A 21803-nucleotide genomic window follows, 5' to 3' on the forward strand; every position below is an offset into this window, starting at 1 on the left:
CCAATCCAACCATGGAAAAATCAAACATATTTTTGATGTTGTTAACAGATGTAATAATACAAAATACATTATGAAAAAGTGTGATCCATCACTCCACAGAATACATTTCCTCTGCTCCAGAGTTCAGTTGTTGCAGCTTTACACCACTTCATCTGACGCTCTGCATTGTGCTTGGTGATGTAAGGCTGCATGCGGAAAAAACACTCTTTATGAAATGATAATGACTTTATAACAACTCAGAGCTGGTGCATGAGCCCTTATAATATGTTTGGCTTCCAGAAATATATTCTTCTACATGGGTAAATAATTCAATATATTATCACACAGGTCAACCAGAAGAGCGGATCATTACATGGTACTGAAATCCTATTTCTAGCAGATGGAGATAATCTTCAAAGTTCAATTCATTGCTTTCCTGAGATTGAAGACAGCGGAGTCATCATCCATATAATAGCCCTGAGCAAAGAGGCGTCTACAGAACTGGAGCAGATTGCTGATATGACGGGTGAGGAGTACACGGAGAATTATCATCCAGTCTATCAGATAAGCCACATGTGAATGTTTAGAGGTAGATTTGCCTTCATTGAAAATTAGGGAAGGAACAACCATAGAATTTCCAGTTCTGCTATCAACAGTGGCACAACTATAGGGGAGAGGATTACTACCTGCCGCTGTACAACAACTCCCAGCATGTCCAAGCAAAAACCGGGCATCAGAGCATGCTGCAAAGTGTCGCTGGAGAACCACAGATCTATCATTTCCCTTGTCATTGGTGCATGTGATTCGCCCCCTGAGCCGTGGGGCACTCGAAACCGGGCTTCAGTGTGATGATGGGGGTAGTAGTGGCAACCCAGTCCGTGGCTCAGGGTGGTCAGACCAGTGGTAGTCTACTATGTTTTGCAGTGTCCGACTACGCCACCCGTGGATTGCGGTCAGGGCTAACCGCCGCTGCAGTGCAGACCGCTGAGGCTGGTGTTGTGGGTGCAGCAGGGAATAGTACGACTCCCCACGGGGGGAGTGTAGCCTCAGGGCAGCGAGGGGTAGATGGTGGGGGTGATGGTGCAGGGAGTCCCAGTACCGTTAGTGCTGGCGAAGTAAGAAGCACGAAGACAACGTGTTGCAGTCCAGGGTCTTTTACTCACAGTTCGTATACTCCAAGCCACTTCTGTACAGGTAGTGAATGCCCAAGCCGTGCTGCGTCCACCAGGTGAGGGGCTCGGTCAACTCCCAGGCAATTCAGGAGCATTGTACAGGACCCCCTTCTGTCCTTTCTCTGGCTCGTGCCCCACCAGTGACCAAACTTCTGTCCAGCTACCGCGGATTTATGCAGGCAAACGTGGGCCCCGTTTTCCGCTATCGTATATGGTGCCTTCCTAGCAGGTTTAGCGAGGGGTCGCACCAATATATGATCACGACCTCTGGTTCTTGGCTGAGGATTATTTGCCTCCACCAACTTGGGATCCGGTACCCTTTCCTTGCCTGACCCGTCACCTGTAATTTCCTGGGTCCTTAGGGTCCCTTCTTCCTTCGTGTTCCTGGGCCTTTCTCTTCGGTTCCTTTCTCTTTCTGTTTTGTTCCTTTCCTTCTCTCCCTCTCGCCCTGCCCGTGTCCTAGGCCTGGCTCTGGAGCAGAACTCCAGCGGAGCCTCTGCTCCCCTCCTCCTCCACTCTCACTTCCTCCTCACAGACTGAACTTCTCTTCTCTCTTCTCCCTACTACAGAACTAAGATGGTGCCCACCTTATATACCTCCTCCTCTGTGTTTGAGCCCAGGTGACCTGCAACCAATGAGCTCCTTCCTATGCCCAGGAACCAGCCCCTATCCTATGACCATTTTTTTGTTCTTTATTAAAATGAAAAGGTTGAAAACTCTGCTGTGCATAATAATTTGGAACATGCATTTTGAGTGCAGTTTGAGTTTTTTATTTTTTAAAAAATATACTGTTATCATAGGCAGTTTGTACAAAAACCTTTCAATTGTACTCTAATAGTTATTTGACTGGAAAATTACAATGACTGCAATTCATATAGGTAATTTGGGAAAATCTGAGAAAATATTATTTGCATAATAATTTGGAACACAGTGTAAGTTAAATTTAACTACGGTCCCCTCTTCTCTGGGACCGTGGGTGGCTTTGTTGGACTGACGGGCCCGGGCTTTCTCCTGCATATTCTGGGCCTCTAACGTCTCCCACCGCATGCGCCATGAGCTGCGCTCTTTTTCAAATTGGATCAGCTGTTGGTGGCAGAACTCCTTGCGACGGGCTGCGGCTGCCTTGGTCTCCTGGGAGAATCTCATCAGATCCTCCCCAGAGTGATCCCACTCAAACTAGGACTCGTCCTCTGGTATTTGGGAGACGACGGCCGGCTGCGAGGCGGGCAGGAGCGAGGGGCACTGGTCTTCTACCTCTGCGGACCAGTCCCACCGGCGGCGGCGGTACATCCACTCGGCTGGCGGGGGAGACGGCTCCTGCAGGGGGCCCAGAGGCTGGCTGGATGCTTCCGGGATCTGGAGAGCATGCTGGGCGGACGTGCCTGTGGCTTGTAGGCCTTGCGGCCGGGCCTGGAGAGGGTCGCTACTGATGACGCCTGGGGTCAGAGGGCGCGGCTTTGAGACTGGGCGCGGGCTGGTGGTGGCAGCGCCCGGGGTTAGAGGACTTGATTGCAGAACTTGCTGCGGGATCAGGAGCGGGCCGACCGCTGGTGGCGCCCGGGGCTGGAGGGCTTGGTTGCGGGGGCAGGAGCGGGCTGGTGTTGGTGGCGCCCGGTATCAGCGGCTCCACCAGGGGGCCCAGGAGCAGGTCGACGCTGGCAGCGCCCGGGACAGGGAGACTCCTCCTACCTGCTCCCGCGGCCGCTCCTGCGTCACGTGTCGCCTCCTGGCGCTGGTCGGGATCCGCCGAGGCTGGGGCACCGCCGGTGCCTGGTATCGTCATCGGCTGCCGGCTCGCCATCCGCCGTTCCATTTCCCGCTTCCGCTCGGTGATGGCATCTCGGTGTGCCATTTCCATCCTCCGGCCCAGGTCTTCCATCCCCAAGCAGAGGAACTCCGAGTCCTCCTGGGGCAGCTTAGCCACTAGCTCCTCCAGCATGTAGGGTGCTGCGGCCTGCAGCAGGTCGCTGACTGGGGCTCCGGTACTGCCGTCCTCCATCTTCCCCACTGGGTGCGGTCTGTCTAGACTGATCCAGACCACACCCTGTCTGCCAGTTTTCCTCTCTCCCCTCCCCTGCTGGGGGCGGTCGCAAGGCAAGTTGCTGCGGTCCCATGGCAGCCTGCTGTCGGTCACCTTCAGGGTCAGCCCCCCCACCTTGATGGACACACTTGCATACATGACCACTGCTATTTGGGACGGGCTCCGCTTCTGGTGCCATTCTGGGACCTGGCCCACGATGGGAGGTGGTTTCTTGTCGTCTTTTAGCACGCACATAATGGCGCCTTTTCTTCTGGGGCGGGTGCCACATTCAATACAGTGAAACAGTCTCTAGGCGCGCGATACCCGGTGATAACGGGTTGGTTGCATATCCTGCCGACTACGCCAAAGTTGACGCGCCCCCTGGGCCGTGGGGTACCCAGAGCCGGGCCGGTAGATGCTGGGGGTTGTAGTCACCGTGGCGGCGACCCGGTCCGTGACCCAGGGCGGTCAAACCAAGGGGGTAGTATCTGTGTACAAATGTTAATGTCCGACTATGCCACCTGTGGAATGCGGTTATTGTAACCGCCGTTGCGGGGCAGTCCGTTGAAGCTGGTGGTATGTGCAGCAAGGTGATGTGACTCCCCACAGGAGGAGTGTAGTTTCAGGGCAGCGTGACTGGATGATGGTGGTGATTGTGCAGGGCGTTCTAGTGCTGTGAGTGCTGGCGCTGCAAGGAACACAGAGACAAGATAGTGCAGTCCCAGGGTCTTTACTCACTGTTGTTGTAGTTCAGATTACAGGTACCAGAGCAATCTTCCCCCTTCGTGCTGTGCGCACTCAGTGAGGGGTTCAGTCCACCCTCAGGTATTTCCAGAGCACTTATCAGGACCCCATTCTGTGTACCTTCCTCTGGCTTCTTCCTGCACCTCACACCCAGCGCCACTTCTATCCGGTACCCTCGGGCCTTGGCGGGCAACGTATGTTCCGTCCCCTGGGTCCTATGTGGCTACCTTCTTAGTGCAACTGGTGTGGACTTGTGGCTACAGCACTTGAAGCACTGCAGCCTCCGGTTCCTAGTTAAGCATTTGCTGTTTCTCTACTAGTTGAGGTACCCGGTTCCCTGTTCTGGCCTGACCCCTCTACCTCCTGGTAGCAACGGGTGTACGGGTGGCCTTCTGCACGGCCCGTACCCCTAGGGTCCCTTCACTCCTCATTCCTGGAGCCGTCCTGCTCCCTCTCCTCTCTCTCAGGCTCAGGCCTCCTGACTTGGCCCGCCTGTGGAGCAGAGCTCGTGCAGAGCCTCTGCTCCCTGACTTCTCCTCAGTCTGACTGACTGGAACTCCACCGACTCCCTTCTCCCTTGAACCAAGATGGTTCCTTACTTTTATACCTCCTACTCCAGTGCTCCCAGGATCTACGTCCTCCACCCCATCCACTACATAGTTCCCCCTCTCTAAGTGGTTCCTCCCCACTCCAGACAGGGATCAGGGACTGTGCTCTCCCGTTGGAGCAATCTCGCCCTGTCCCCCGGAAATGTGGTGTAGTGAATGCAGGTGTTAGGGTCCCAAGCCATACTCCTTCCTTACCTGAGAGTGAGATACCACACCTCTGGATGAGATGCAATACCTCTGTGGCGACCGAACCCTCAGGGGCGCCACACACACAATACGCAGACACGCACACACAGTGCACAGACATGCGCATGCACACGGTACACAGGCATGCACACACATACACACATGAACATGGTACACAGATATACACACACAATACGCAGACACGCACAGATAAATACACATACATATTTGAACACATTCTTAAAAACACATATAAAACAGACATAAATATATATACACAGTCATACACACTGACATACACAGACATTCACATCATACATGCTCACACACATAAGAAATATTTTTTATATGGAGATTGGGGAAGCTCGCTCACCTGCCCCCTGGCCTGTGTCCCGTCCAGTTCCTCGGTCATGTGGCAGTGCAGGGCCTCAGGCGTGTCACATGGCCCTGGAGCAGCAGCACACTGACCGCACACTGCTGCTGCTGCATGAAGCAGAGCAGGGCTTGAACAGCACTGGTGGCCCTGCACAGATGCCGGGGAAGCGGCCCGGCCCCGATAACGAGTGGGCCCCCCTGATGGTCCAGGGCCCCGGCACTTGCCCGGGTATGCCGGGTGCTGACGCCGGCCCTGGGGCCATGCAGTGTCGGACTGGGGTGTCTGAGGTCCACAGGAGGAATTGATCCTCAGGGCCCACCCTACACCAATATGCAAATAACTGTTAAGCGATATCCCCGTTATAGTGGAGCGTTGACTGTAAATCACAGACGGCTCTTGCACATCTACTGTGCACATACTATAACTGGGATGTACAATTACGGTAGTTTGCATTAAAGGGGTTCTTTGGTTAAAACAAGTTATCACTGATCCATGGGATCCACAGGATCGGTGATCACTTATTGATCGCTTGGGTCCGAACATTGGAAAACGCACCTATCGGAAGAATGGGGAAGTTTTATCCCTGAAAGGAAACTTATCCACATTTTAAAATGCAGCGGCAGGTGGGACGTCTGACCGAGACCTACATTCATTCTCTTGGGAGCTTCCAAAAAAGATCAGCGCTCACAGCCACTGAGGGAATGAATGGATCAGTGGTTAGGTTGCACATGATCTCCAGTCTAATGGGGATAAAAGCTCCACACTCTACCAATCGGTGCGGGTCCCAGCAGTCAGACCCCCACTAATCAATAATTTATCACTTAACCTGTGGAGAGGTAATTACTTGTTTTCGCCAGAGAACCCCTGTAAGTGCATCTTGTTCCAAGTATTTAATCACTAATGGAAATAAAGAATCTTCTCCTAATTAATATCAGAGAGAACAAATGACCGCCATGCACAACACAATCCACTATACCAGCACCAATAGTACCACATACAATGGAGAAATACTGCCACACCATGACCAGACCACATATTATCACCACATAGTGACCGAATAATACTACATACAAGAGAGAAATACCAGCACACCATGATCAGACCACATATTACCACCACATAGTGACCGAATAATACTACATACAAGGGAGAAATACCACCACACCATGACCAGACCACATATTACCACCACATAGTGACTGAATAATACCACATACAAGGGAGAAATACCACCACACTGTGACCTGACCAGATATTAACAGCATATAGCGTCCAAATATTTCCCCATCATTTCTCTCCCCCACCTCCATCATTGCTCTCTCCTATTCCCATCATTGCTCTCCCCCACCTTCTCCATCATTGCTCTCCCTCACCTTCTCCAACATTGTCATATCTCCCCCACCTCCTCCATCATTGTCATATCTCCTCCATCATTGCCATATCTCCCCCACCTCCTACATCAACCTTGCCATATCTCCCCCACCTCCTCCATCATCATTGCCATATCTCCCCCCACCACCTCCATCATAGCCATGTCTCCCCCCACCACCTCCTCCATCATTGCCATATCTCCCCACCACCTCCTCCATCATCATTGCCATATCTCCCCACCACCTCCTCCATCATCATTGCCATATCTCCCCCCACCACCTCCTCCATCATCATTGCCATATCTCCCCCTACCTCCTCCGTCATCATTGGCATATCGCCCCCACCTGCTCCATCATCATTGCCATATCTCCCCCACCTGCTCCATCATCTTTGCCATATCTCCCCCACCTGCTCCATCATCATTGCCATATCTCCCCCACCTCCTCCAACACCAGTGCCATATCATATCTCCCCACACCTCCTCCATCACCATGCCATGCATATCTCCCCCTACCTCCTCCATCACCATGCCATGCATATCTCCCCCCAACTCCTTCATCATTATGCCATGCATATCTCCCCCTACCTCCTCCATCACCATGCCATGCATATCTCCCCCACCTCCTCCAACACCAGTGCCATGTCATATCTCCCCACACCTCCTCCATCACCATGCCATGCATATCTCCCCCTACCTCCTCCATCACCATGCTATGCATATCTCCCCCACCTCCTTCATCACCATGCCATGCATATCTCCCCCTACCTCCTCCATCACCATGCCATGCATATCTCCCCCCACCTCCTCCATCACCATGCCATGCATATCTCCCCCCACCTCCTCCATCACCATGCCATCCATATGTCCCCCTACCTCCTCCATCACCATGCCATGCATATATCCCCCTACCTTCTCCATCACTATGCCATGCATATCTCCCCCCACCTCCTCCATCACCATGCCATGCATATCTCCCCCTACCTCCTCCATCACCATGCCATGCATATCTCCCCCCACCTCCCCCATTGCCATGCCATATCTTCCCCCACCTCCTCCACCATCATTGCCATGCCATATCTCCCCCCACCTCCTCCATCACCATGCCATATCTCCCTCCCACTTCCTCCATCACCATTGCCATGCCATATCTCCCCCCACCTCCTTCATCACCATGCCATATCTCCCCCCACCTCCCCCATTGTCATGCCATATCTCCTCCACCTCCTCCATCACTATTGCTCTCCCTCATCTCCCTCCACCTCCTCCATCACCATAGCTTTCCCTCATCTCCCTCCACTATCACCATTGCTCTCTCTCATCTCTCCCCACCTTCTCCAGCACCATTGCTCTCCCTCATCTCCCCCCCACCTCCTCCTTCACCATTGGTCTCCCTCTTCTCCCCCCACCTTCTCCAGCACAATTGCTTTCTCTCATCTCCCCCCACCTCCTCCATCACCATTGCTCTCCCTCATCTCCCCCACCTCCTCCATCATCATTGCTCTCCCTCATCTCCCCCCCTCCTCCATCACCATTGCTCTCCCTCTTGTCCCCCCACCTCCTCCATCACTATTGCTGTCCCTCATCTCCCCACACCTCCTCCTTCACCATTGCTCTCCCTTTTCTCCCTCCACCTCCTCCATCACCATTGCTCTCCCTCATCTCCCCCCACCTCCTCCATCACCATTGCTCTCCCTCATCTCCCCCCACCTCCTCCATCACTATTGCGGTCCCTCATCTGCCCACACCTCCACCATAGCTCTCCCTCACCTCCCCCTACATTCTCCATCACCATTGCTGTCCCCATTTCCCCCCATCTCCAGTCTAGTGTATTAGTTAAAAAAAAAAAAACACTTACGGAGCCTGGGGGTCCGATAAGCAGGCCAGATTGCCCTCATTGGCCGCACTGCTAGGGCCCTCCTGACCCTCCAGGCCCTTGCAGTGCGGTTCACCGGCAGCCATGTTAACCAGGGCCCCGTGCGTCCTGCTCAGGGGCCCATTGAGGACCCGGGCCCACCGGAGAATTCTCCAGTGTCCCGGTGCCCCAGTCCAACCCTGGGACCATACTGTACCAATGTATCTCTTAAATTTCATGCGAAGACAAGCAGTATGGGTCTCACAATGAAAGTTCAAATTTTGATTGGATGCCGTATTATAGGATTATATTATACTTTCCCATAACTAAGAAGATTATCTCTGTAATATGGTGGCGCTACAAAAGCACCATATGGCGGCACATGTAATACCGAACCACGAGAACTCCACCGTAAAGTCTCCGCGCACATTTCATAACACAAGATTGGTCTAATAGCAGGATTTTTTTTTACAGGAGGTCTGAAATACTTTGTGACAGATGAAGTGAGATCCAACGATTTGATTGACGCTTTTATCAGAATTGCAAATGAAAACGGAGGCCATTCTTCCGAGGTCACCCAGGTAGTCAGATGACACTTCACATACTAATTAGAAAGTTAAAAAGATAATTTTTATACACCCTCTTAGGACATGTGAAAAGATAAGATTGCGTCCTGTATTCTGAATCCTTATTTTTTGGCGAGTTACAAAGAGCATCTCTTCCTCAAGGACCTGTCCTGTCCTGCATTACGTAACCCATTGATTTGAATGGACATTGTGTATTACTTCATTTCTCCTGCGGTGGCGCTACAGGGAAATTGATCACTTGATGTGAGATTTTCCCGTAATTTCAGCTGATCATTGATGATCACTTTGTGATCTGCTTATTGTTAAGGACCCTTCTAAGAAGTGGAGATGCTCCAATGTAGAAAATCCATTTATAGGACATATGTTATGTAACGTTTGCATGACACTTACTGCACATAATATTTAATAATTTCCTTTACATCTGACAGGTAGAGAGCGCCACCATCAATTTGAACCCAGAGAAGTGCATGAGTTACACTGTGTATATCGATAACTCAGTGGGGGCAGAAACTTTCTTCACAGTTACCTGGCAGTTTTCTGAAGTATCTATCAAGCTGGAAGACCCAGATGGAAAAATCTATTTAACTGCAAACTTTACAAAGACAAACGCTTCCAACTTGAGCCGAATGAAGGCTCCAGGAATGGCCAGGGTAATGGTTTAAAGGGCAACTCTATGTTAGTGCCATAAAGTGAAATGCAAGAAGAGAGGATTCTCCAATTATTGTTTTTTTTTTATCCTGACTGTCTCATTAAGGCTATGTTCACACATCATGGTTTTTTCAGCATTTTTTTCCGCATCAAAACCTGATCTCTTGCCAGGAGGTTGTTCAGGATTTTTGTTGTTGTTTTCCTGCTTTTCTTTTTTGGGTGCGTTTTTGGTGCGTTTTTTTCAGCGCTTTTTTCACTGTCCTTTTGTCTCTGTTATGCATGTACATAAAGTTCAGTGAAAAAAAAAACGCTGAAAACCTGACACATGCGTTTTTGTTGCGTTTTTTTTTCACCACCCATTTCTGGCTGAAATAACATTGAAAGAAGTGACATGCTCTATTGTGCTAAAAAAACATGCAAAGCATAAGATCCTGAACAAAGACAATCCATGATGTGTGCATGACATTTCTGGAATCTCATAGACTTTGCTGGTACTGCAAAACGCAGCTGAAAATTTGCATTAAAAAAACGCATAAAAAAAAACATGATGTGTGAACATAGCCTTAAGCCACATTCACGCGCTCAGTATTTGGTCAGTATTTTACATCAGTATTTGTAAGCCAAAATCAGGAGTGGGTGTTAAATACAGAAGTGGTGACGTGTTTCTATTATACTTTGGCCACAGCCCCATTATCAGTATTTGGTCAGTATTCGGTCAGTATTTTTTCTCAGGAATGGGAGACAAAACCAGGAGTGGGTGATAAATGTAGAATTGGTGACTTGTTTCTATTATACTTTTTCTCTGATTGTTCCTCACCTGGTTTTGGCTTCCAAATACAGATGTGAAATACTGACCAAATACTGAATGTGTGAACGTCGCCTAATACTTTCCAGCATAGACATCATGTTGTCATCCTCCTGAAAGGAGCTTTCTAGTGTGCTCATTGTCGCCACCTACTGCGTAATTTTACACAAACTCTCAAGGGAAGGGTGGCTGCTTTTGACATGTTTTTTTGCTCAAAATTAGTTATCACTTTTTCAAGTTCATTCAGACAAACTAAGTTTAGTCTCATCACTATACAATAAATAGAAGTGTACTGCCCCCTATAGACAAACAAATAAACCTGTAGGGAAAGGGGGAGATTCCTCTTTGAAAGGAATAGGGTTTTTTTTTAGCAGAAACTCTACAAAATCCTTCTCAAAAAGCAGGGCGGATTTATGGGGTGAGCTCCAAACAATGTGGCAGCGCCAGAGAGATTTGCCAAGGAGGTTGATGTTGTTATCTTCATATCTTTTTTTTTCTTCCAGAGAGGAACCTGGATTTTCACGCTCTGCAACAAATTTACGGAAGCTCAGGTGTTAGGTATCGTAGTGACGTCCAAATCCCCTGATATGAACCTACCGCCGATCACTGTGAATGTCCATATGAACAAAGACACCAACAAGTACCCCGACCCCATGATTGTCTACGCGTCTGTAAGCCAAGGGCTACTGCCGGTGAAAGGAGCAAAAGTCACAGCAATTATCACCCCGGAAAAGGGAAACAATATGGTTCTCGAACTTCTGGACAACGGAGCAGGTAGTGGAACTTTCTACAATGCATTGTCTAAATTTATTGCAACCAAAGCCATTTTTTTACTCTTATTTAAAAGGGGGTTTCGATTTCCAAAAACCCATGTCCCAACATTGAAGTTTGTTTAAAAAAACAACAATAAAAAAAACCCACTGTGCTTTACTCACCCTGCCTGGGTCCACTTCTGAGTCTCCACTGCTGCTTCTGGTGTCTGCGATTGGCTACAACCTATTGGTGAGATCATCCTCTCTGATAGTCTAATATCATCTACTTGGGCAGAGCTGATTGGTTGCAGGGCTGTTGTCGTGACATCAGCGCTGTAGAAAATAACAAACACTGTGGGCCCAGGGAAGATGAGTAAAGCACATTTTGTTTGTTTTTTAAGTAAACTGCACTAGAAGACAGAAGTTTTCCACAACCAATTAACCCCTTTAATTAGTTTCCTGTTTTCCTATTGGTACACATCTCATACATCACATACTATATCCTCTACTCACATCCAGAGCTGCATTCAGAATGATAGACATCCCAGCCACAGCCTTTAATAACCAAGTATGCCGCTTTACTTGAAGAGGATGCTGTGCTCCAGTCAGTAAACCAATCAAAAGTACTAACAGGAGATGGACCCCCACAGATCAAATATTGATGGTCTATACTAAGATATTTTATCCCCATAAAACCCCTTTAAAAAGGACATCATAATATAAGGACAGATTGTCTCCAAATAATTAAATTCTACCAACCTTCAGCCACCACTAGAGGGAGCTTGAGAGTTTACTGATTTCAATAGGAGCTGTATAAACACTTTTTAGTAAGCTCCCCCTAGTGGTGACTGCAGGAAGGCAGAATTCTATCATTTTCTGTATCTATATGGCTGTGACAAGAGAAGTAGGGGATTGAGGCTCGGTAACAGAAAATAGAGCTTTGTCTTATTTAAAATGAGATATTAACCAGAATAATCACTGGCAGAGCATCTCTTTACATGAAGAACATTACTATTCACAGGTGCTGATACTGTAAAAGATGATGGCATCTACTCAAAATATTTCTTCAGTTTCAATGTCAGCGGACGGTACAGTCTGAAAGTGCGTGTCGCTTGTGCTGAGAGTGAGTGCGGACTCACCCATCCTAAGAATCGCATTTTCGCCTTACCCGGTTTTGTTGAAAATGGTAAGAATAGGTAATTATGGCACTTTACTTGTGTACCCACCTGCCACGGGATTTATACGGTTTTACTTTTATATAAATACAGTGGGTACGGAAAGTATTCAGACCCCTTTAAATCTTTCACTCTTTGTTTCATTGCAGCCATTTGGTAAATTCTAAAAAGTTCATTTTTTTCTCATTAAAGTACACTCTGCACCCCATCTTGATTTATTAATTTATTAAAAAAGAAAATCTGAAATATCACATGGTCATAAGTATTCCGACCCTTTGCTCAGAAACTCATATTTAAGTCACATGCTGTCCATTTCCTTGTGATCCTCCTTGAGATGGTTCTACTCCTTCAGCTGTGTTTAATTAAACTGATAGGAGTTGATTTGGAAAGGCACACACCTGTCTATATAAAACCTCACAGCTCACAGTGCATGTCAGACCAACTGAGAATCAAAGGAACTGCCCAAGGAGCTCAGAGACAGAATTGTGGCAAGGCACAGGTCTGGCCAAGGTTACAAAAGAATTTATGCTTTACGCAAGATTCCTAAGAGCATAGTGACCTCCATAATTCTTAAATGGAAGAAGTTTGGGACCACCAGAAGTCTTCCTAGACCTGGCGTCCAGCCAAACTGAGCAATCGTGGGAGAAGAGCCTTGGTGAGAGACGTAAAGAAGAACCCCAAGATCACTGTGGCTGAGCTCCAGAGATGCAGTAGGGAGATGGGAGAAAGTTCCACAAAGTCAACTATCACTGCAACCCTCCACCAGTCAGGCCTTTATGGCAGAGTGGCCCGACGGAAGTCTCTCCTCAGTGCAAGACATATGAAAGCCCGCAAAGAGTTTGCTCAAAAACACATGAAGGACTCCCAGACTATGAGAAATAAGATTCTCTGGTCTGATGAGACAAAGATAGAACTTTTTGGTGATAATTCTAAGCGGTATATGTGGAGAAAACCAGGCACTGCTCATCACCTGCCCAATACAATCCCAACAGTGAAACATGGTGGAGGCAGCATCATGCCATTGGGGTGTTTTTCAGCTGCAGGGACAGGATGACTGGTTGCAATTGAAGGAAACATGAACGTGGCCAAGTACAGAGATATCCTGGATGAAAACCTCTTCCAGAGTGCTCTGGACCTCAGACTTGACCGAAGGTTCACCTTCCAACAAGACAATGACCCTAAGCACACAGCTAAAATAACAAAGGAGTCGCTTCAGAACAACTCTGTGACCATTCTTGACTGGCCCAGCCACAGCCCTGACCTAAACCCAATTGAGCATCTCTAGAGAGACCTGAAAATGGTTGTCCACCAACGTTCACCATCCAACCTGACGGAACTGGAGAGGATCTGCAAGGAAGAATGGCAGAGGATTCCCAAATCCAGGTGTGAAAAACTTGTTGCATCATTCGCAAGACGACTCATGGCTGTACTAGCTCAAAAGGGTGCTTCTACTGAATACTGAGCAAAGGGTCTGAATACTTATAACCATGTGATATTTCAGTTTTTCTTTTTTAATAAATTTGCTACAATTTCTACATTTCTGGGGTTTTTTCTGTCAAGATGGGGTGCAGAGTGTACTTTAATGAGAAAAAAATGAACTTTTTAGAATTTACCAAATGGCTGCAATGAAACAAAGAGTGAAAAATTTAAAGGGGTCTGAATACTTTCCGTACCCACTGTATATATGAGTGCTGATTCCATGCCTGTATCACAGTCTACAGCTGCATTCACAATTTTTCAGGCTCCAGAGAGGAAATCGCCACACATTCCCTGCTAGCTCAATGTTTGCGTCAAGAGGCAAACCTAGCCAGCTGCTAGGGCTACTGAGATTGTGGGACCCATGGTAATCTGACAAAGGACGGTCTATGTTTGTAAATATGAAGGTGGAGGAGACAAGGGCTCATTTTTCTCTGGTGATTGGCATTTTTGGAAGCATCTTCTTTTTAGATGGCAAAGGACCGATAGTACCGGACTGTCTACACATTATATCGACAGGAGCTTTTATGAAAACCCATACTAAATCCATAGGCACAAATATGAAGTTAGACCCCACTTTGCAGCTAAAACAGCTTCTACTTATTTTATGTTGGGGAGAGGGCCTTGCTCGCCATCTCTTTCTAGTTCATCCCAAAGGGGTTCAATTTTGCCTAACTCAGCCTCCTCCATCAGACGCCAGCGAGGGACTGCTGTGTTCCCACACCCTGGCACCCCACAAATAAACAGTGTTCCAGTTCCCATGCGCTGTGGGTGTACTGCATAACACTCACATTTCGGCCAGAGTCATCTGCTGTCTCCACGATCCCGGAACAGTCGCACATTAATCAGGGGACACTTGCTTCATAACCAACAGCTCAACATTGCTTAGCAGTCCATGTTCAATCGATGTTACAGCACAATACGTTTCCATATTCTCTGTTTGTTCAGCTTGAGCTATACCTTTGCTTGATGGGTCCCGTGGCCCCTGGGATACTCTATCCTGTCCCGCAGCTCCTATGAGTCCAGTCCCGTTTCCTTCACATTTCTCCTCGTCCGGCTTCCCCTTGTGGGAAGGGAATAAGGCACACTTCCCAGTGTCTAGTTCTGGTCGTAGGCCCCGAACATTACAGAGATGTCCGCAGAAAACATTAGCCAACGTCCTCATGCTGCACGAAGAGTATGTAGTTGTCATGACCTCAATACTATTGAGGTGGGGGTCTCACTTTTGCCCACGGACCTCTATATACCTTGATGCGGCCCTGTGTGAAGATTCGGCTCGGCCATGTGTAACCTTCCAGTGTTAAATCTCAGCTAGTCACAGGGCGATCTGTTCTCTATCATCACAGGTAAGGTCATGATGAACCCATCAATGCCTCCAGAAGACGATGTTCTTCCTGCACTGGGAGCACTCAGGAGAGTGGCTGCTGGTGGATCGTTCATGGTGTCTGATGTTGTCTACTCAAAAACAGATGTTTATCCTCCGGGGAAAATTATAGATTTAGAGGCGAAGAGTAAAGCTGACAGCATTGTCTTATCCTGGACAGCACCTGGTGACGACCTGGACCAAGGAAACGGTGCGAGATTTTGTACTACACTGGGGGAAAAAAATATTGAGGCTATGTGCCCACGATGAAGAAATGAAGCGGAAAATTTCCACTTCATTTCTGCATGTCCTTGCCCGGAAAAACGCGTGCGGAATTTGACACATGTTTTTCGAGCGTTTTTGAAGCGTTTTGCACATGCGGAATTGCCTTGCGTTTTTCTAATGCATTGAGATGGCAATCCCACATGTGTAAACGCACAAATAATGGACATGCTGCGGAATTTTCCGCACATCAAAAACTCTGCGGAAAATTCCGCAGCATAGGCATTGAAAGTGCGGATTGACATTGGGGACCATGGGGGAAGGATTACCAAGCGTTTTACAAGCGTTTACGCTGCGAAAATTACGCAGAAAAAACGCTTGAAAAACGCATCGTGGGCACGGACCCTCAGAAAGTTTTCTTCCTAGCTTTCTTAGAAAAAAACAATCACGATGAAAATGATGTCGTGTTTCCTAAATTGATTGTTAAATGGTCACAGGATTCTGACGGAAAACAGCTGTATCCCCTGCAAAAAAGCATCTGGCTAGTGGTAATGATTTCTGACAGGTCATAAGTGATCAAACAACAGCAGGTTCAAGTACCCGAAGGAGACTTTAAAAAATAAATTATAAAAACATATTCCGCAAAAGTCCAATCTATAAAAATATAAGATTAATTATTTTGGTGAACATTGAAAAAAAAATTAAATGCTTTAATTGCTTATGAAAAAATATTTTTTTCCTCAAATTAGCACCAATAAAAACTAAAACTCACCTAAAAAAAAAAGTCTTACTTATTTCATAAAGGGGTATTTCCATCGCTAAGATCCTATCCCCAATAAGTGGTATGTGTAATAACAATAATATTAGCAAATACCTCCAATTAGAAATGTAGTATAGTTCTTCTCATTAGCTATGTCGCTTACCTTATGTGCAGGGCATTACAGTAGCTTAGGTATCCATGGTTACAACCACTAGTAACTAACTAACTGTCACTATGTGAATGGTCATAACCATGGATACCTAAGTTGCTGCAATGCAATGCCCTGCACATGGGGTAAGAGACATAGGTTATCAGGAGAACTATACTACATTTCTAATTGGAGGTATTTGCTAATATTATTATTATTACATCTACTTCACATTGGGATAGGATCTTGGAGATGGGAATACCTCTTTAAGTTTGGCATCCCCTTAATGGTACAGACCTGACAAATGATTTTGCCGGGTCATTTTTACTGAACCTCCCAAGAAAAAACAAAAACCCAAAAAATAAAGAATTTTTTTTCACCATTTCAATCTGCTTTAATTTTTTCCCATTCTTCAGTACATTATATGGTAAAGTGAATGGTGTTGTACTACAAAAAAACAAGCTCTCGTACAGCCTTGTCTACGAAGAGATTAATAAGTTATGTCTCTGGGGAAGAAGAGGAAGAAAAAAATTAAAGTGCAAAATTTTTTTAAAAAATGGTCCTTTTAGAAAGGGGTTAAAGTTGTGATATTTCTCTGTATTGTATTTAATGGCAGTAGAAAATATATATTATTTTTCTTTTTTTCCAGCTCTGAGTTACGACTTGCGAGTGAGCGACGATATTGCCCAACTCAGAGATAACTTTGAGAGTTCTGCTGTCGTGGACATCACCGATCTGAAACCGAGCTCGGCCGGATCACGAGAAACATTCACGTTTATTCCCAATCATGATGTAAAAGACGTCACCATCCTTTATTTTGCTCTTATTGCTGTGGATAAAAAGATGCAGAAATCAGTGCCATCTAATATAGCACAGGCCGCCATCCGGGTACCTACTGTGCCAGGTGTCACGCAGTGCCATACACAAAAAAGTACAACCTGTACGGCAAAGCATATCCAGGTCTGTGACCCAGGGTCCACATCTGCCCCAAAACAACCTGTAAAGTGCCCATCTAAGCCCAAACCAATATGTCCCACTGCAGAGGGTCTGCCGGTGCCAGACAAGAACTAACCCAGATCATGCATGTTATAGAGACCTGTTACAGAGGCGTCTGCTCTAATTTGACAGGCACCCCATGTTCCTCCCCTATTCTAACAAGGCAAAAAGAATTACAAAAATCGCTGATATTTTGCCAAGCTCCGATGAAGAAAATTAAAATCTACGCCTAAGATGAGAATAATTGCACCAACTTCTGCCGTATATTATAATAAATGTGTCAGACTGAGTGCAGCTATTACTTCTGAAGTTAACCCCACACCTTTCTCACCATCTTTTCAAAAGTGACCAGAGGAGTAAAAAGTTGCAACTAGAGGCGATGGAATCTCCCCTCCAAAAAATTTCAGATTCAAATCGAAAGTGTCTGGTAGCTGTGAAAAGAAATTTATTATGCTCCAAAGTTTCTCTAGACCCAAGTAATGAAGGGAGTGAAGAGGTTAAAAAATAATAAAATACATTAAGAAAACAGGCTGACAAGGAACGCTTCTGAGGAGAGAGAAGGGGTAGAAAAACCAACAAAACACACTAAATACTGTAGATATCTTGAATGTGGACAACTTTGTTACAGCTCAGTCAGCCTGCTGCTACCAGGTCCGGACATCCTAATCAGGCGCCGTATTGTAAGACAGCTGAAAAAACAAACAAGCAAAAAAAGGAGCGCCAGCCGTTGAGCAAGGTAGGTCCACACGGAGAGCAGGAGAGTTTAAGGATTGAAGCTCCACTTACTTCGTAGGTGGAGAAAGATTCCGATCTCCCCTTATTCCAGGTCAGCCTCTCCTCCTAGCACACTGAACAATGCAACGCAGGATCCTGATGAATGGGAAACCTGAAACCAGTAGATTTGGCTCTGTTTATTTGTTATTGAGTTGTAAAAATATTTTTATCTATTAAATTAATTCTGCGAGTCTCTGGTTGGATTGGCAATTACTCCAGTATATGGTTTAACTTCCACTGCATTGCTCAGTGTGCAAGGAGGAGAGGCGGACCTGGAAGAAGGTGGGATAAGAAGTGGTGCTTCAATTCTTCAACACCTGTACTCCCCGTGTGGACCTACCGTGCTCATCAGCTGGCGCTCCTTTTTTTGTTTGTTTGTTTTTTCAGCTGTAAAACACATTAAGGTCACCTGTCCTAGACCCTCACCTGTCCTTGCGACACCTCTGCTGCAGCTTCCATGGTCCCCCACCTCTTTTTTGAGTTCTCAAGGAATAGAGGCCGGTGATTGTCTCCACTCTGTCTTGGAGGAGGCAACACACATTATTGATGTCAATGATGTGTGCCACCCTCCAAGTGACCCTGTATGGCCAACCATCAGTGCCAAAAGAATTCAAGACCGGTGCACAGAACCGGAGAATTGCGGCACAGTCTGTGTAAGGACAGGTGACTATAATATATTATTTTAAGCCCTCAAATGAAGAAATTAAATGGAGGCAGGCTGACCCCCCTATTTTCCAGGATTTGTGTAAATCAAATCTCAAAAAATTCTGATTCATCAGTATCCAAATTTTGGGGGAAATTCGTAACTAATTTGATTTGTTACGGATTGACTCACTCATGCCTAGTGGCAACTTTTAGTACAAATATGATATGCTCCAGAATTTGCAGCTTTTTTATACATGCTGGAAGCTAAGGACCTAAACAGCACAGAACCAGGAGTACGATAACAATAAAGACATTTGGTGCAAATTGTTTCTACCGACTTTAGAAGTAGAAAGGTTTTAGGGAATTTAATTAAATTTTTTTTTTTGCTGCCCCCAGCCACCACTAGAGGGAGCTACCTACTTACATAAAATTCACTGAAGTCAGAAGGAACAATATACAGCAATATATAAGCAGCTAGAGACCCCTTGTGGCTGTGCAAAGCAACCTTTTTTAATGATCAACCACAATGAAAATAAATGATTGTAGTATGAGCAATTAGATGGAAAATCAAAATCCCTTCCATCAACGATACGTTATATTGTAATTACATTAATAAATTCTATCTGTATAATATGTGCTTTTCTCTTTAATCATTTCTACTGGTTTTGGTTGTTTTACTTCTTACTGAATTACTAAGTCATATTGCACGACTCATTAAAGGGTTGATTGTGACTTGTAGGATTGCTGCTTCCAATAGGTGGTGCTATAGAGTTCAAGTCCTCTTTTTCTCTGAAGAGGCAATTTGCATACTGAATTACTGGCACTTTTTGTATTAATACTGCACTACCACAAATGGCCACCAGGTGGACTCCAATGTGAAGTATATGGGAAGTGAAGACTAGTCTGTTTGATTGGAACCCACATAAGATTGTCCATACTAGTCCCAGTCCACCTCTGAAAGCGTCTATAGTAGGCACATAAGCATCACACCAGGACCATGTGCTATATGACCAAAATCGTTGGGTCACCTCCACATTTCACTTACCGAAGTTTTTATCACTTTCCATTCTACATCCATAGACATTAATATGGGGTCAGTCACTTTGCAGATATAACTGCTCCCGCTCTTCAGGGGAAGTTTTCTATAAGATTTTGGAGGAGCCTGTGGGAGTTTTTGCTCCTTTATGCAGAAGATCATTTGTGAAATCAGACCCTGGTGTTGAGGAGAGGTCGGGCTCACAATCTATTATAGATGTTGGATGGGGCTGAGGTCCGGGCTCTCTGCGGCCGGTCATGTTCTCCCCCTCCATGTCTTTATGGATCTTGTGTTCTTGGCACAGTCATGAGGAACACAAAGGGGTCTTCCCCAAACTGTTCCCACAAAGCCAAAGCTACTGTGACACCCCAGGGGTCTGGTTGCCACAGTGATAGAGATATTACGTCTGAGAGCAGGTGGGAGGTCTCTTGGTCAGGAATCCTATGCATGCCACACCTCCTGCCCAGTCCTGGGAGGGGAAGAACTTCCCCTATATAAACCTAGGGCTGAGGCAGGGTTAGTGAGTAGAGAAGAAGTAGAGACAGAGAAAAGAAGCAAATATAGGAACAGAACATCAGGAGCTCTGTGGGAGCAGTGTTACAAGGAGTCAGGGGCTGGCAGCTGCAGAGCTCGCCCTGACTGAGAAGATTTCTTACCGGACCCGGAGTCGGAGGCTGTGGGGACTAACTCCTACCCAGCAGCAGAATCCGTCAGGCAGGGGATTCCAGGTCCTCTGGCCAAGAAACCCGAAGGCACGGTCACACGCATGGGACCAGCACCGCCGTCGTGGAGCGGAAGCTACTAGAAGGCCCCGAGTCACCGGCCATACGGGTGAGCACCACACGGTACACTGAGGGACGTGGGCTACTTATACCCGCCTCTAGCAAGGTAGCCAGAAGAGTACAGTTAGTTTGGGAGACCTACAACTCCGCCTGGCCAGGGGAGATCCCATCTGCTCAAGGACTGACCAGGCCCCAATCGCTAGCCAGTACTCCGGGAGGGTCTATCTTTGTCACCAGTAAAGACCCTGAACTACACCGTACCGTCTCCGAGTGGTTCCTGCTACCCCCATCATCCACGTCGGCTGCCCTGAGGCCATACCCCTCCCGTTGGGGGTTATACTATCACGCTGCACAATCCTACCACCGGCCTCAGCGGTCTGCCCTGCAGCAGCAGCTCCTTAGCTGTACTCAACGGGTGGCGTAGTCGTCCAACATCTACCGCTGATACATCGCCGCTCAGTTTGACTCCCTGGGCACGGACCGGGTCACCGCCACGAGACTACAACCCTCAACAGATCCGGCTCCGGGTAAGCTCCCGTGTGCGCAACGCAGCGCGACACAGGCCCAGGGGCGCGTCAACTTTTGGCGTAGTCGGCAGGATTTCGTGCCCGCAACCACCGGGTACTGCGTGCCTGAAAAAGACTGTTCAAACTTACCTGTGGTGAAGATTCCCGCCATCCGGCGCCATCTTCAGCCTTCTTCCCGCCATCGGTGAAGATTCCCGCCATCCGGCGCCATTTTCAGCCTTCTTCCCGCCTTCCGTGGAGTTTTCCCGCCGTTGGACGCCATCTTGAAGACGTCGCGCGGGAAGAAGAGGGGCGTGGACTCCGAAAGCGCGCGAGAACTGAAGCCCCGCCTCACGTCCGGACGTCGCGTAAGGTCCTGGAAGGAGCCCAGCAGACGCCGACGTCACAGGAGCGCGACGGAAGGTCCTCAACCCTGACGATCTACTGCGGAGCCGCGGCCTACGGAAGAGGATCATCGCAAGGTAGGCCATGGTCCACTAGGGGGGAGGAGGATGTCGGATACGGAGGAGAGCTTCACTGCCTCAACCCCCGCCAGCGCCACCGCTGCTGCAGTCATGCCTTTCACCATGCCCTATATCCCGGGAGCGGCCTGGCTACCCCAGTACTCAGGGGAGTCACATACCCTGCATGACTTTAGAGAAAAGCTGGATAGCCTCTTCCAGGTGTACCCCCTCACAGAAGAGCAAAAAGTGAGCATCCTGGTGGCCCAATTAACTGGGGCAGCCCGAAGGGAGGTAAAGTCCTGGCCACCTGGGGGGAGGACTGTCGCAGGGATACTAACCCGGCTGAGGGACACCT

The 21803-nt window shown here is 47.6% G+C and overlaps 1 protein-coding gene across 1 annotated transcript in view; it reads left to right on the forward strand.

The window, feature by feature from the left end:
* Positions 1 to 17405, forward strand: part of LOC141156954 (calcium-activated chloride channel regulator 1-like) — a 32696-nt gene extending 15291 nt beyond the window's left edge. The window contains exons 8-14 of the mRNA XM_073643547.1: positions 328 to 505; positions 8784 to 8890; positions 9325 to 9546; positions 10853 to 11123; positions 12123 to 12287; positions 15099 to 15326; positions 16895 to 17405. Coding sequence (XP_073499648.1) covers positions 328 to 505; positions 8784 to 8890; positions 9325 to 9546; positions 10853 to 11123; positions 12123 to 12287; positions 15099 to 15326; positions 16895 to 17316 — 1593 coding nt within the window. The 3' untranslated portion in view covers positions 17317 to 17405. The remainder of the gene's footprint in view (positions 1 to 327; positions 506 to 8783; positions 8891 to 9324; positions 9547 to 10852; positions 11124 to 12122; positions 12288 to 15098; positions 15327 to 16894) is intronic.
* Positions 17406 to 21803: the final 4398 nt, after the last annotated feature.

This window comes from Phyllobates terribilis, unplaced genomic scaffold (genome assembly GCF_046119375.1).
Source record: "Phyllobates terribilis strain yellow unplaced genomic scaffold, ASM4611937v1 Scaffold_8__6_contigs__length_399053987, whole genome shotgun sequence".
Lineage (NCBI taxonomy): Eukaryota > Metazoa > Chordata > Amphibia > Anura > Dendrobatidae > Phyllobates > Phyllobates terribilis.